Here is a 12,999-nt window from a genome sequence, read left to right on the forward strand (position 1 = left end):
CTCTTTTGCCTGCTTCTGGAGGCAGCTAATTGGAGTTCTGGCTTCCTGCAGGGCTGAGAGCAGGGCGAGGACCACAGGGAGGTCTGATAAGCAAGTGCCCTCTGCTTTAGGCTTGGAGCATGCCAGTTGCTAGAGCCTGCTCAGGTACCCCACATTGCCTTTTTATTTGGGCCACTTTTCATCCTGTGTAACTACTTAGGATGAGCGCAGGCCTGGAAGGCTGAGGGCGGCGGCGGCAAAGGCTACTCTAGTCTGGACATGCTTCAGGAAGTTTAGAGCTAAGGCTCCTTCAGGCTCAGGAGTAGGCATGGTTTCCTGTTCGGCAACTGCGGCTCTTTGGTCTGTCATGATGCCTGACCTTTGAGCACCTTATTCTTTTGGTAGGAACTAGCAACTGCGAAGCTCCCTCACCCCAGGGACACATCCCCCTTTCTTACTCGAAGAATTAAACACAGAGCAGTATCTTCTCATTTGAACCTTCTGGTCAGCTTAAGCCAAACTTTGAATGCTTTTCTTCCTAGAAGAATGATGCATATTCTTACCTGCTTTAAGAAAACATTTCAGTTGTGCCACCTCAGGATTTATCCAAGGCAAGTCAAAGGTTTGTCCTTTTCCAGAGAGCTAGGATGATTGGGGTTCTTCGGAGGTGAGTAAGGATGCATCTTTCCTATGTACACTTGTTTTGTTCAGATGGGAGGTGGGAGGACTACAGTCAGGTGGGGAGCAGCCTGGGTTGGGGGGATCAGGATCAGAATTTTCCGAAGATTCAGACTTGGCGCTTGACTTCTACCCAGGTGGACCAGTCTCTATGCAAAGCTGCGCTTTTGACTGGAGGAGGGGGCAGATACGCTTGGCAGGGTATGCTGTGAGTGAGGAGGGGTTTAGCCCTATATTTGGCTTGATTTGAGGGCTGTGACCTGGGCATATGAGCATCAATAGATTAAAGGTGGTGACAGGTCCGGCTCTGTTGTGGTTGTGGTTATGTTTCATTGCTTAACCAACCACTTTAAAACATAGTGGCAGAAAACAGTTACCATTGTATTTATACCCATGGGTTTGGTGGGTCAGAAATTTGAGATGGGGATGGCTCTTCCTCGTTTCATGATGCCTGGGACTACACCCAGGTTAGAACATCCATTTGCAGGCGACTTCTTCACTGGCAGGTCTGGACTTTGAGGACAGACTCAGGCTTGACTGTTAGGGTGCCCACAGGCAACCTGTCCAGCCTCGGGTGGTCAGACTTCATGCATGGTGGTTCAGGGCTCTGAGATCGAGTGTCTCAGCAAATGTGGCGGAAGCACTGGCCACTGTGACCATCTAAAGACATCATATAGTGTATCTTCTCTTCCCTGTGGTCCAAGCAGCCCAAGACCCCCAGACTTAAAAGAAGGACATAGAGACACTCCTCCTGTCCCCCCATGCAAGGTGTGCCAATTAATTTTTGGACAGGTTTTAAAAGTGTCACTTTGGAGTCTCCCTTTGGTTATAAAGATTCCATGTCGCTTTGCTGCAAGCACTTGGCAGACAAACTGTTTTACAACTCAGATGAAGCTTTTTGATACAGCTCACATGTTCAGAAAAACTTGAGAGGAACAGCAAACAGTCCAGCATCGGAATGCATGCAGCAGCAGCATTCTGGAACTTTCTCTGCCAATAATACTTTCAGTGTGCTCAAGGTGCCCTCTGTTTGTACAAGATTTCCATTTTGAACGCCTCTCTAAATTAAAGTGTTCCTGCTCTGAGCACTGGAAGGTTGGAAATCACTATTTGTTCTCCTGAAATGGGGGGCATCTTTCACATTCCAGGAGGCTTCACTGTCCCGCTGAGGATTTCATGGAGGTTGATGTCACTCAGTTTTTGTTTGAGCATGTGCCACGTGGCATCGAGGATGGGGGGATTAGCTTAGGGGATGTGTTTGGAAATGAACAAGGCGCCTTTATTCCGTGCAGATGGGAAGGAATCTGGAGCCCTTGACAGATCATGCAGGCCTTGGACCGAGGCCTCACTTTTGGAAGGGTGGCCCGGGGTGGGTGGGCACTAGCTGTGTGGCCTCGAGCAAGTCACAGGCTACCTCTTGGGGCCTGTCTTCCGCTGTGGGATGGTGGTGATACCATGACTTTGTGATTAGAACCAACATAAAAGGCCCACATGGAGTAGGTGCTCAGTAAGCAGCAGTGATGCTGGCATTGTCACTCTGACTGGGCACATGCCTTGGTTCTGTTACAAGGCCCTCCCCAGGGCTGTGGCCTCTCACCAGGTGCACCCCACACAGGCCCTGGGTTGTGCCTCTGGCTGGTGCGGGCCTTCAAGCCCCAGGCCTCAGGTTCTGTTTGCCTGTGAGACATCTTCATGTGGGTTGCTACAGGATGCCCTGAGCTAAGCATGTGCTTATCTCAGACCATCCTCCCCTGCCCCAGCTGTCTGCCTCAGGTGCTCTTATCTTGTGACATTACTGTCCTCACCCTCAGGACCTGTGGGCTCTGCCCTCTGCATTATTTACTTACTCTGTGTTCAACTCCTCCCTCACCCATTTGTCTCTCACACCTCTGCTTCCAGATTCGCTCAGGCTACAGCACCTCACTGTCTCTCATGCTCCGAACAGCTGTTCGTTGCCTGCTGTCCGGAGCCCAGCTTTCTTGGAATAATATAAAAGGAAACACAACGGTGCCCATATTTGGTTCATAAACAGAATCTCCTGGGGCTTGTTAGGAAAACAACTGTCCTGCCCATCTTGACCTTGTTGCTGCATCTTCCCTTCCCCAGAGGCCTCTGCTGGCATTGCCGCCCCCGCCCCTCCCTCTTCCTCCACAAGAATCTCCTTCTCCCTCCGGGAGTCTTCCCATTTATGAGTATGTGGCCCACAGGCATCTTCACGCTACTCCCCAGGACTTGGGTGACTCCAGCCTTTACTTCTCCACCGTGCTTTATATATAGGTGGCTGCTGGTCATTTTCCTTCAAGGACAAGAACTCCCTGGACTGGAATCACCCTAGTCCTTCTGGTATCCCTTAGAGCAAAGGTCAGCAAACTGTGGCCCGTGGGCCATATCCAGCCCACTGCTAGTTTTTGTGAGACCCAAGAGCTGGAAAGTTTTCACGGGTTTTAAATGGTTGAAAAAAGTCGAAAAGAATACTAGCTCACAGCGCCTGAAAATTACATCAAATGCAAACTTCTGTGTCCTTCAGTACAGTTGTGTGGGAGCACAGCCATGCTTTTACAAATTATCCTTGGCTGTGCTCATGCTCCAGTGGTAGAGTTGAGTAGCTGGGACGGAGATGTCCCACAAAACCAATATTTGCTATTCTGGCTCTTTTAATAGAGTTTTGTGGGGTTTTAATTTTTTTTTTTTTTTTTTCTGAGACATGGTCTCACTTTGTTGCCTAGGCTGGGATGCAGTGGTGTAATTATGGCTCACTGCAGCCTCAGTCTCCTGGGCGATTCTCCCACCTCAGCTTCCTGAGTCGCTGGGACCACAGGTGTGTGCCACCATGCCCAACTAATTTCTGTATTTTTTTTTGGAGAGACAGGATTTCACCATGTTGCTCATACTGACCTCAAACTCCTGGGCTAAAGCAGTCCACACTCCCAAAGTGCTGGGATTACAGGCATCAGCCACCACACCCAGCCTACAGTTTTCTGACTGCTACCCTAGAGTAGCAATTCCCAGTCATTTGGGGGAGCTTTGTGGTCATTCTTTCAGCAAATATTGAGTGAGTACATGTTATGTTCATCTGTCTCAGGACCCTGGATAACAGCACTGAACAAACCAAAACTGGTGCTCCTGTGGAGCTTACATTTTTTTGTTGGGCACAAACAGGCAATAAACATAGACATAGATAAATAGGTGTATTGGCTGGTGATAAGTGCTGTGAAGAAAAAGAAAGGCTAAGTGGGCTGTTGGTGGGGGTGCTCTTACAGATAGATTGGTCAGAAGACCTCTTTGATAAGGTAACTTTTGAGCTGAGCCCTTGGATGAACTGAGAGAGGAAGGGAGGAAGGGGGAAAGGTGAAGAGGCAGTTGGGAGAAGTGTAAGTGCAAAGGCCCTGAGGCAGGCAGGTGGGGCAAGTCTGAGGAATGATGAGGTGGATGGCCTGAGCCTGGACTCTGAACATTCAGTGAGGTGGGCAATAGGTGGTGGCAGCAGGTCCCCAGATCCCTTAGGGTAGAGGTCCTCTTCCCTCGCCAGGGGTCACAGTCACCTGGGGTACTTAAAAAATACAGCTGCTGGAGGCCTCTGCAGAGATTCTGATTCAGCAGGTCTGAAGTACAGACCTGTGGCCTGGAAGGTCCTGGATTTTTTCGGTTGAGACTGGAGAATCAGATGCATATTGCCCCACCCCTGGCCCCATCTCCATCAGCGTTGGGGCCTGCAGAGCCTTTGCAATGCTAAAAGGCAGTGTGGATTAGGAACCTTGGCTACTGGACCTCACACATTGCTTGGCTCCTAGAAGATACTGAAATAAATGTTGACATTTTTAAAAAGAGACCTGCATTTGCCCTGTGACTGATGGCCTCTGTTACTATTATTTTGGGGCATGCCTTTTCTTTCTCTGTGCATGCTTCAGTCCAAAGGCCTAGGCCTCAATAAAGGGGTAAGTTCTCCAGCATCTAGCCAGTGGTGGCTGATCCACTTTTATTGCAGGAAGTGGGGTCACGCTGTTTCCTGTAGTCTGAGGTGGACTCCCCCACTGCTTGTCACCCAGCCAGGCCTTTGGGAAGACTTCTCCATGCCCTCTCTGGGGATCCTCCCCATACTTGCTACATTTCCATCACAGACCCCACATCACCTACTGGACAGTAAAGCAATGTGTGCAGGGTCTTAACTTGTGCATCTGCAAGTACTGAGTTTGTTGAATGAATGGGGGATGGATGAGCAAGGAAAGATTTTAGGAAACGTTGGAAGGAAGGCAAAGCCTGCATGAGGTCCCCACAGCCGGGGGCTGCCTTGATTTCACTGAGCATCCAGCAAGCTGCTTTATAGGATGTCATACTGTAAAGAAGGGCATGCCTTACATACAGTGTTACATAGATAACGTAAGGTAGGAGAGCAGTCTCCCTAAATCATACTTCTTCCTGTGACTTAGTGTAAAGGCACATATGCTTTCCAGTTTAAAATAGTGATTGGAATGACTGAGAAAAACATGCTAAAGCATACTGTAGCCATTTAAAATGGACAGGTATAAAATGGAAATGGTGATTTTGCTTGATCCAGCCTTGTAACATTACTTGAAATAGGACCATTGAAATTGCTACCCAGATCTGGATTCCTGGTGAAGAATCTGTACTTTGTGTGTGGCCTGGCATTCAGGGACTCAGGCTGTATCTCTATTCTAAAACAAATGTGCCTCTTAAAATCCTGGGCTTTGATGGATTCTGAATTGGTGGTTTTTCATTCGTTTGGGGTCTTGAATTCATTGATGGACCTTGACCTGTGAACACACAATTTCACGTGTGCTTTCACATGAGACTCCCCTCTAGTCTCCCTGAAACCCATTCAGGGATCCGTGGAGACCCACAAACTTCAGATTGGGAGACTCTGTTCTAAAAGGATTGATCTCATGATAGCTGATGACTGTTTAAGAAATCAAGTTAGACTCAGAGAGATTATGAAAGTGTTGGGTTAGCATTTTAAGTTTTTCTTTGTTGGAAAAGGACACTCATTTTAGTCATACCCTTTAAAACACTCAATATTTCACTCTAAATGAAAATTTTTATGAGTTAGATTTTCTTGAACTGGGTTTCCCTGCATAGCTTGAAGTCTGGATACCAACATAATGAGAACTATGAAGCTGATGTGCCTCAGTTTACATACAAAGTATTTTTAAAATTTATATTAAAAATTAAAATATCTTGAAAGCTGTGTAAGGGAATTCAGTTATAAGCCCTTTGTCAATAACTGAATAAGTATCTTTCTTAAAATACTTACTTTTCTTAATATCGATTCCTGGTACTATATAAATGGGTTTAATTCAGTTCAAATATTTGTAGAGTGCATCTGTTAGTAATGCCCAGCGATCTGTTTGAAGCACTGTAAGGTGGGTCAAAATAACTCAAGCAGGTTGCAAAAACTTAAAAGCAACATTACTTTAAAGTAATGTTTAACTTTTAAGGTCTATGCCCTGCAACCTTTCAGGCTACTCTGCACAAAACTACTGCTCCATAATTGTTGGAAATTGCTTGTGTCTTTCCATTCGGAATCTGTGCAGCAATGTGGGGGTTTGTCCTGCTTTGCCGTGTGTGTGTGTGTGTGTGTGTGTGTGTGTGTGTGTGTGTCTGTTCTTTGGTCTGGGCTGGGTATTGGATTCTGTCTAAAGTAAAGCAGGTAGAGCTTTTGAAAATTTGAAAGGAGGCCAGAACACTTGACATAAAAACATTGTAAAGATTAATTGGTTATACCGCGTCTGAAGATAAAAATAAGCAAGGGATAAGTGTTATAAGAAAAGGGAAAAGTTACTTGGCATGCATTCAACTAATTTTAGTGCTTGGACCACGAATGCCTGGTGTAGCAAATGTAAATATGAAAACACCTCATCTTGCAGAGAGACCCACCTGTAAGGTACCAATTAGAACAAAACATGTAGCAGGCCTTGGCCACACAGCAGGGCCCCCAGTGTCCCCTGGAGCAGGAGGGATGATTGAAGATGCTTTCTGGAGAATAAAATCTCAGATGAGTCTTGGAGGTGCAAGTGCCCAGGACACCACCTGTGGACGAGCTGAAGGGTTGGGGACAGCAGGTGGTTTAGGGAGGGTGGAGAGTCCCATGCAGGGGGCTGCTTGCAGGGGGCTGCTCTGGAGGTCTGAGTGGGGAAGGAAGGGATTCATGAAGCCTCCTTTGCAGCGTGAATCAGGAGGTGCAGCTGGGGAGGAGAGGGCATGTCTCCAGGTGCGTCTCCAGCCTCCAGGGTCAGTGGAAGAAGTCTGAGACCCAGAAGTGAATCTGGTCCTTATCTGCTTACATCCATTCTTACCCATTTATGAAGGGTGGTAAAGCTTTGGCTGTGGCTTGGGCATCATTCGCCAGGGCTGGTCCTGGGAAGAGATAATTAAGGAGAACCAGTGGGCAGGGGGAAAGGGCTCAGGACATCATGGTCAAGGAAACTGAAGGTGTCTGGGATGGATGGCAGCCTTCACTGCTCTGAAATGAACTGAGGATAGAAGGATTGAGATATTTCTGTGAAATCAACTTTTTTTTTTTTCCCCCAAGACAGGGTCTCACTTTTGTCACCCAGGCTGGAGTGCAGTGGTGCTGTCTCAGCTCACTGCAACCTCGACCTCCTGGGCTCAAGTGATCTTTCTGCTTCTGCGCCGCATCCCCCCCACCCCCGAGCCCCCTGGCCCCACCGCCGCCTCCCCGCCGCACCCATGTAGCTGGGATTACAGGCACGGGCCACCACCCTGGCTAATTTTTTGAGATGGGGTTTTCACCAGTTTGCACAGGCCGGCCTCAAACTCCAGAGCTCAAGCGATCTGCCTGCCTTGGCCTCCCAAAGTACTAGGATTACAGGCATGAGCCACCGCACCAGCCTGAAGTCAGCGTTTTAAACTGACTCAAAAAAAGGTTTGAAAGAAAAAACTGAAAAAGCAAATAACCATGGAGTGATTTGAAAGGTCTGCCAAAAGGTGCTACCCACCCAGAAGGCAATAAGAGAAAGAATGGATGCTTCCATAGCATGGAATACTGTTTTCAGTAAGAAAGGGACTACTTTGTCTACTGTGATAAGCAGCTTAATCCTACAGCCAAAATGAGACAGTACACTTATTTGGGATATATAGCACAGTAAAGAAAAGTGCACATGGGTTGGGCAACTGGTGGCTCACAGGTGATCTTTGTGGACTCTGGTGGCAGCAGTGCCTGGAGTCCGAGCTGAGGACTGACCCAGGTGTTCACCAGGTGTCTAGAAAGAGGCAAGAACAGGACAACAAGGACGTGCAGTTTAGTAAGGGTTAAATTCTCTTCCCTCCTTTTTTAAAAGTAAGTAAACACTTAACCACAAGGAAAATTAAACAGTTACTCATGTCACCATTTAAACTCAGTATTTTGGAAATTTCACAGTCTTTTTTTTTTTCCCCAATGCATTTTATAGAAGTGAGAGTCACACTGTATATATATTTTTTTGTCTGGTACTGTCATAACTGCATCATGTTACAGTGTAGTTCCATAGTCATATTTAATGGCTTTCTGATTTCATCAAATGGCTGTATGACAATTTATACAGCAGTTCTCTAATTGTGGGACATTTTGGCTTATTCCTTTTTTGTGTGTGTGATTATAAATAAGGCCATGACATCGGTGCGGGCACTTTTGCTGTATATTTACTGATTTCCTGAGAATAAGAAAAAGACAAAATCACGTGGTCCAAAAGTGTAAGTGTTACAGGAAAGGGGTCCCGATCCAGACCCCAAGAGAGGGTTCTTGGATCTTGCACAAGAAAGAATTCAGGGTGAGTCCTTAAAGTGAAAGCAAGTTTATTAAGAAAATGAAGGATTAAAAGAATGGCTCCTCTATAGAGAGGGCAGTTCTGAGGGCTGCTGGTTGCCCATTTTTATGGTTACTTCTTGATGAAACGCTAAGCAAGGGGTGGATTATTCACACCTCCTCTTTTTAGACCATATAGGTAACTTCCTGACGTTGCCTTGGCATTTGTAAACTGTCATGGCGCTGGTGAGAGTGTAGCAGCGAGGACAGCCAGAGGTCACTCTTGTGGCCATCTTGGTTTTGCTGGGTTTTAGTCAGCTTCTTTACTGCAACCTATTTTATCAGCAGGGTCTTTATGACCTGTATGTTTTGTTTTTTTTTTTTTTCTTGAGATGGAGTTTCTTTCTTGTTGCCCAGGCTGGAGTGCAATGGCATGGTCTCGGCCCACTGTAACCTCCATTTCCAGGGCTCAAATGATTCTCCTGCCTCAGCCTCCCACGTAGCTGGGATTACAGGCACGTGCCACCACACCCAGCTAATTTTGTATTTTTAGTAGAGATGGGGTTTCACCATGTTGGTCAGGCTGGTCTTGAACTCTTGACCTCAGGTGATCTGCCTTCCTCTGCCTCCCAAAGCGCTGGGATTACAGGTGTGAGCCACCGTGCCTGACGCATGACCTGTGTCTTAATGCTGACTTCCTATCTCATCCTGTGACTTAGAATGCCTTAACAGTCTGGGAATGCAGCCCAGTAGGTCTCAGCCTCACTTTACCCAGCTTCTGTTCAAGATGGTGTTACTCTGGTTCCAATGCCCCTGACATAAGCAGTTTTTATTTTTTTAATGAATAATGACTCTAGTTAATAGCTTTATTTTAATTTCTCCCTTTTCCCTGCTTTCTTGCCACTTTTATTTATTTGGTCATATATTGCTGTCTTTTTTTTTTTTTAATCAAGTTTCCTCCTCTGTTTGAAGAGAGATGTGCTTTTATGGAATAGGCGACATTCCCCTTCTTGAGAGTGGGAATTTCTTGTGGGGGTGTAGTTTGTATACTGCATCCTATTTGATGAGTAGCTATTAAACTCCTACTACACACAAGAGGATGGCAATGGGAAGATGCCTGGGGTGATGAGATTCTAACCTCAGGGCCTTCCCAAACTCACAAAATTAACAACCCCAGACTGCGAGGACCTTTGTGTTTATTCTCTCTGTTCCTCCTCGGCGCCTGGAAGCACCTAAATGCACCTGGCACTTAGAAGGCCTTCAGTATCTGCTGAGTGGCCAAATGAGGGCCAAATAGGAGTATGTACAAAATATTAGGACTGCTTATCCTCAGAAAAGACCTCCATAGAAAGAATCGCCTGCTCAGTAACTTAAAGTGAGTGCTCATGGTCCAGTATTCCGTTTTAAAGTCATCTGCCGTTGATTCAGGGCTGACTTACACACATTTACCGAAGGCCAGCTGTATACGGGCACAGGAGAGCCTGCCCATCAGGCGCCTAGAGGCACCTAGAAGGGAGACGTGGTAAGTGCTGAGAAAGGATGCACTCCCGTTGGAGTTAAGCTGCACTGCAGGCCACTGTTGAACTTCTCTGGGTTTGCTTTCATCATCATTACAAGGGAGAGGTTAGACTGAACCTTAGGACTTCTTTCAGACATGTGATTATTTGATTTTTGTGACTAGCTCTTCCTCAAACGAAGGTTGAGAACATACTGTTTATCAAAACACATGCATCCTTAGCTAGGTGTGGTGGCGCATGCCTGCATTCCCACTTACTCAGGAGGCTGAGGCGGGAGGATCGCTAGAGACTAGACTGGGTAATATAGGCAGATCTGTCACTTGGGAAAAAAAGAAAAAAAAGCTTCACATGCACTCTCCAACTCCAGACCCCAAAAGAGGTATTCCAAAACCACGCGGATAGATAGAAAAGAAAAACAGCGCAGAGCAGTATGAGCCATGTGAGGTATGCAGAATTTATCAGGCCACAGCGACGTGAGCATGGGACTAAAGTCAGGCCCTGTCATGCCCACGGCCAGTTCTTCAAACACATTTTGTTTCTGCCCAGCTGCCTCACCCAATTATCTTTTTCCTGGAAATTTTGATACAAAAAACAATGTATAGCCAATCAGTAGCTTATGTTATTTTAATGTAAATTCTTGTTAACTTAGAAACTGCCTCTTCCTTTAAAAGCCCACTTGTGACTGCTGCTGATGGGAGCATGTATTCAGGGCAACTTGAATCAATGTTCTTGGGTTGCAGTTCTGAAACTTGGCCTGAATAAAACCTACCGGTCCTGTTTTTACTTATTTTGTAGTAAGATTTAATTGTTCTGAAAACAAAGTGTGCATTTGGTTGTCTTCGTGACATAAGTTAATTTTCTTTGTAAAATTTAAAATATTGGTTAAAATTTAAGATTCCATCCATTGGAATCCCTGAAAGTTGTGGACTTAAACATTGACTTCTTTTTTTTCTTTCTCTTACAGCTGTTTGGGGCAACTTCGTTAATATGAGGTAATTGTTTTTAATTACTTGGGTACTGTGGTTGGATTTTATAGACACATTTCAGTTGGGACATATATACCATGAATATCATGGTTTAATTAAAGGTATATTTTAAAAACAAAACTGGGTTCTTACTATTCACATATCTGAGGTGTTTCTTTTCTCCTGTCAGTATTCTCAAGGAATGCAGCTGATTTTAACAATTACCAAGTAAAGCCCACAAGTAAAGCAATGGTCAGCCACCCCTCCCTTCCCTCCTGATGTAGATAATAAAGGGTTGACCCCTAGCTTATGTAAATTGTATCTCTGGGTGGCTTGAGCAAGAACACTGAGGGGCTTTTGCAAAGCCTTTTGAGAAGGGAGCTGTCTTCGGGAAGCCATGGCCGGCCCGGGACCCCAGGGGGCCAGTTAGTGGATATCGATGCAGAGACCACCTATTTAGTCCAGCGTTAGGCCTGTATGCATCGTGTGTGCTTCACAGGGCAGGAGGCACTCTTGTAAAAATAAAACCCTTGTGTTATCTCTTTACCAAATTGAAAAAATAGCCTTTAAAAAAAATCAGCAGAAAGAAATAAGCATTTATTGTAAAAAACAAATTTGGTACTGTTAATAGTTTTCCATATAAAGGAAAATTTGCTCCCCTTGGTTATGTTGTGAGAATCACTGTTGTGATGATTAGGTTGGTATTGTAATGTAATGCGGCTTCACATGTCTACCAGGGTAAAAGGTTACTATGCCCTGAGGAGACTTTTCATGTGGAGTTGGGTTTTGCAAGATGAGTGGGACAGTGTCGATTTGATTCCTACCACCAGGGCATGTGTGTGTCTCCTGACAAAGGCTGCTGTGTATGACTAGGTGGGGTGCTCAGATCCCATTTAAAGGAGCTCTGTGGTTTTACTTAAAAGACTCCATTTTTGCGTGAAATCCCCAGGAAAGCCCAGCAGGCACAAACATACACTCCTACAGACACACTTCCTGCTTCTAATTTAAAATCCTGTGTTGGATGTAGCATAGCAGTGAGATTAGTTTAGTGGAAATAATCCATTAGGTAATACTGAGCATGTTCATAGATGGATTTAAGGGGATTCCCTCCCTTTGGTTGTCTTCTTTTCCTCTAGTGCATCCCTTCTGGAGGGAATTGTACATGTGACTGATAGTTGAGCAGGAGACAGAGGTGGTCTGCATCCTTTGGGTTATGTTAGGGTAATTTATTCAGAAACAGTCTTGAAGTCACAAAGCCTTTCCGTTGATCTCAGTTTTATAGCTTTCTACTCAACAGGTCTATCCAGGAAAACGGTGAACTAAAAATTGAAAGCAAGATTGAAGAGGTTAGTCTCTTTTCTATTTTTGTATCTATTTTGTCTGTGCGCTTGTCAATTTTGCTTCCTTTGCTCGTGCTGTCATTCTTATTGTGGCAGCTTGATGCTGTTCTGTGATTCTGAAACCATGTCTCAAAAAATTACTCCCTTATTTAAGAGGACATGCAATTTGTTACTGTTGGTCCATTTTTGACTTATTAAAACAAGTTCTACCTCAAAGGCAAAATGGATTTAGACTTTTACATGACTTTTCAGGAAAGCGTCTTTTAGAGAAAGGGAAGTGATTGCCTTTGGGAGATAGAGATGAGTACCAACATCCTCTCACTGGCACAGATGCTGAAGAGAAAAATGGCCACCAATCGGGTGCTAGGCCAACCAATGTAAAGAACGTCCACATGCACAGATGGAGATGTCGCACACCCACCCAGCTGAAGGCTAGCACCTATGCTTGGTTATGCACTTCCTATTTAAATACATATAGATACAGCCAGACCACTGTAACATGGACTGTGGGGGAGAGGATGGGGGGTTACTTACTTTGTATCTGAAGCCAAATAAGGGAGTCCTGGGAAGCTCTTGGGTTGCTGTCTTTTTCCTGAGTCCACAGTGTCTACAGACGTGGATGTGGGTTGACTCACAGCCTGCAACTATGTGCTGCAGCTGGTAACATGAATATACACAGTAATTGCAGAAACAAGATGTTAAGCTTTTGTGGGCCATGCTTAGGGGATTCTTCCTAAAAAGAGATGGATAGTGTTGATCTG

At 45.5% G+C, this 12,999-nt stretch overlaps 1 protein-coding gene across 2 annotated transcripts in view; it reads left to right on the forward strand.

Moving 5' to 3' along the window:
- The first annotated feature begins 10,494 nt into the window (after positions 1-10,494).
- UXS1 (UDP-glucuronate decarboxylase 1) overlaps positions 10,495-12,999 on the forward strand; it is a 67,725-nt gene continuing 65,220 nt past the window's right edge. Inside the window, exons 1-3 of one of the 2 annotated variants that reach the window (XM_011984681.1) lie at positions 10,495-10,774; positions 10,898-10,925; positions 12,196-12,244. In XM_011984681.1, coding sequence (XP_011840071.1) covers positions 10,921-10,925; positions 12,196-12,244 — 54 coding nt within the window. In that variant the 5' untranslated portion in view covers positions 10,495-10,774; positions 10,898-10,920. Of the gene's footprint in view, positions 10,775-10,897; positions 10,926-12,195; positions 12,245-12,999 lie in introns of those variants that run through there. The other variant, XM_011984682.1, reaches the window with a different exon arrangement.

The sequence above is a fragment of the Mandrillus leucophaeus genome, unplaced genomic scaffold (assembly GCF_000951045.1).
Source record: "Mandrillus leucophaeus isolate KB7577 unplaced genomic scaffold, Mleu.le_1.0 Scaffold271, whole genome shotgun sequence".
Taxonomy (NCBI): domain Eukaryota; kingdom Metazoa; phylum Chordata; class Mammalia; order Primates; family Cercopithecidae; genus Mandrillus; species Mandrillus leucophaeus.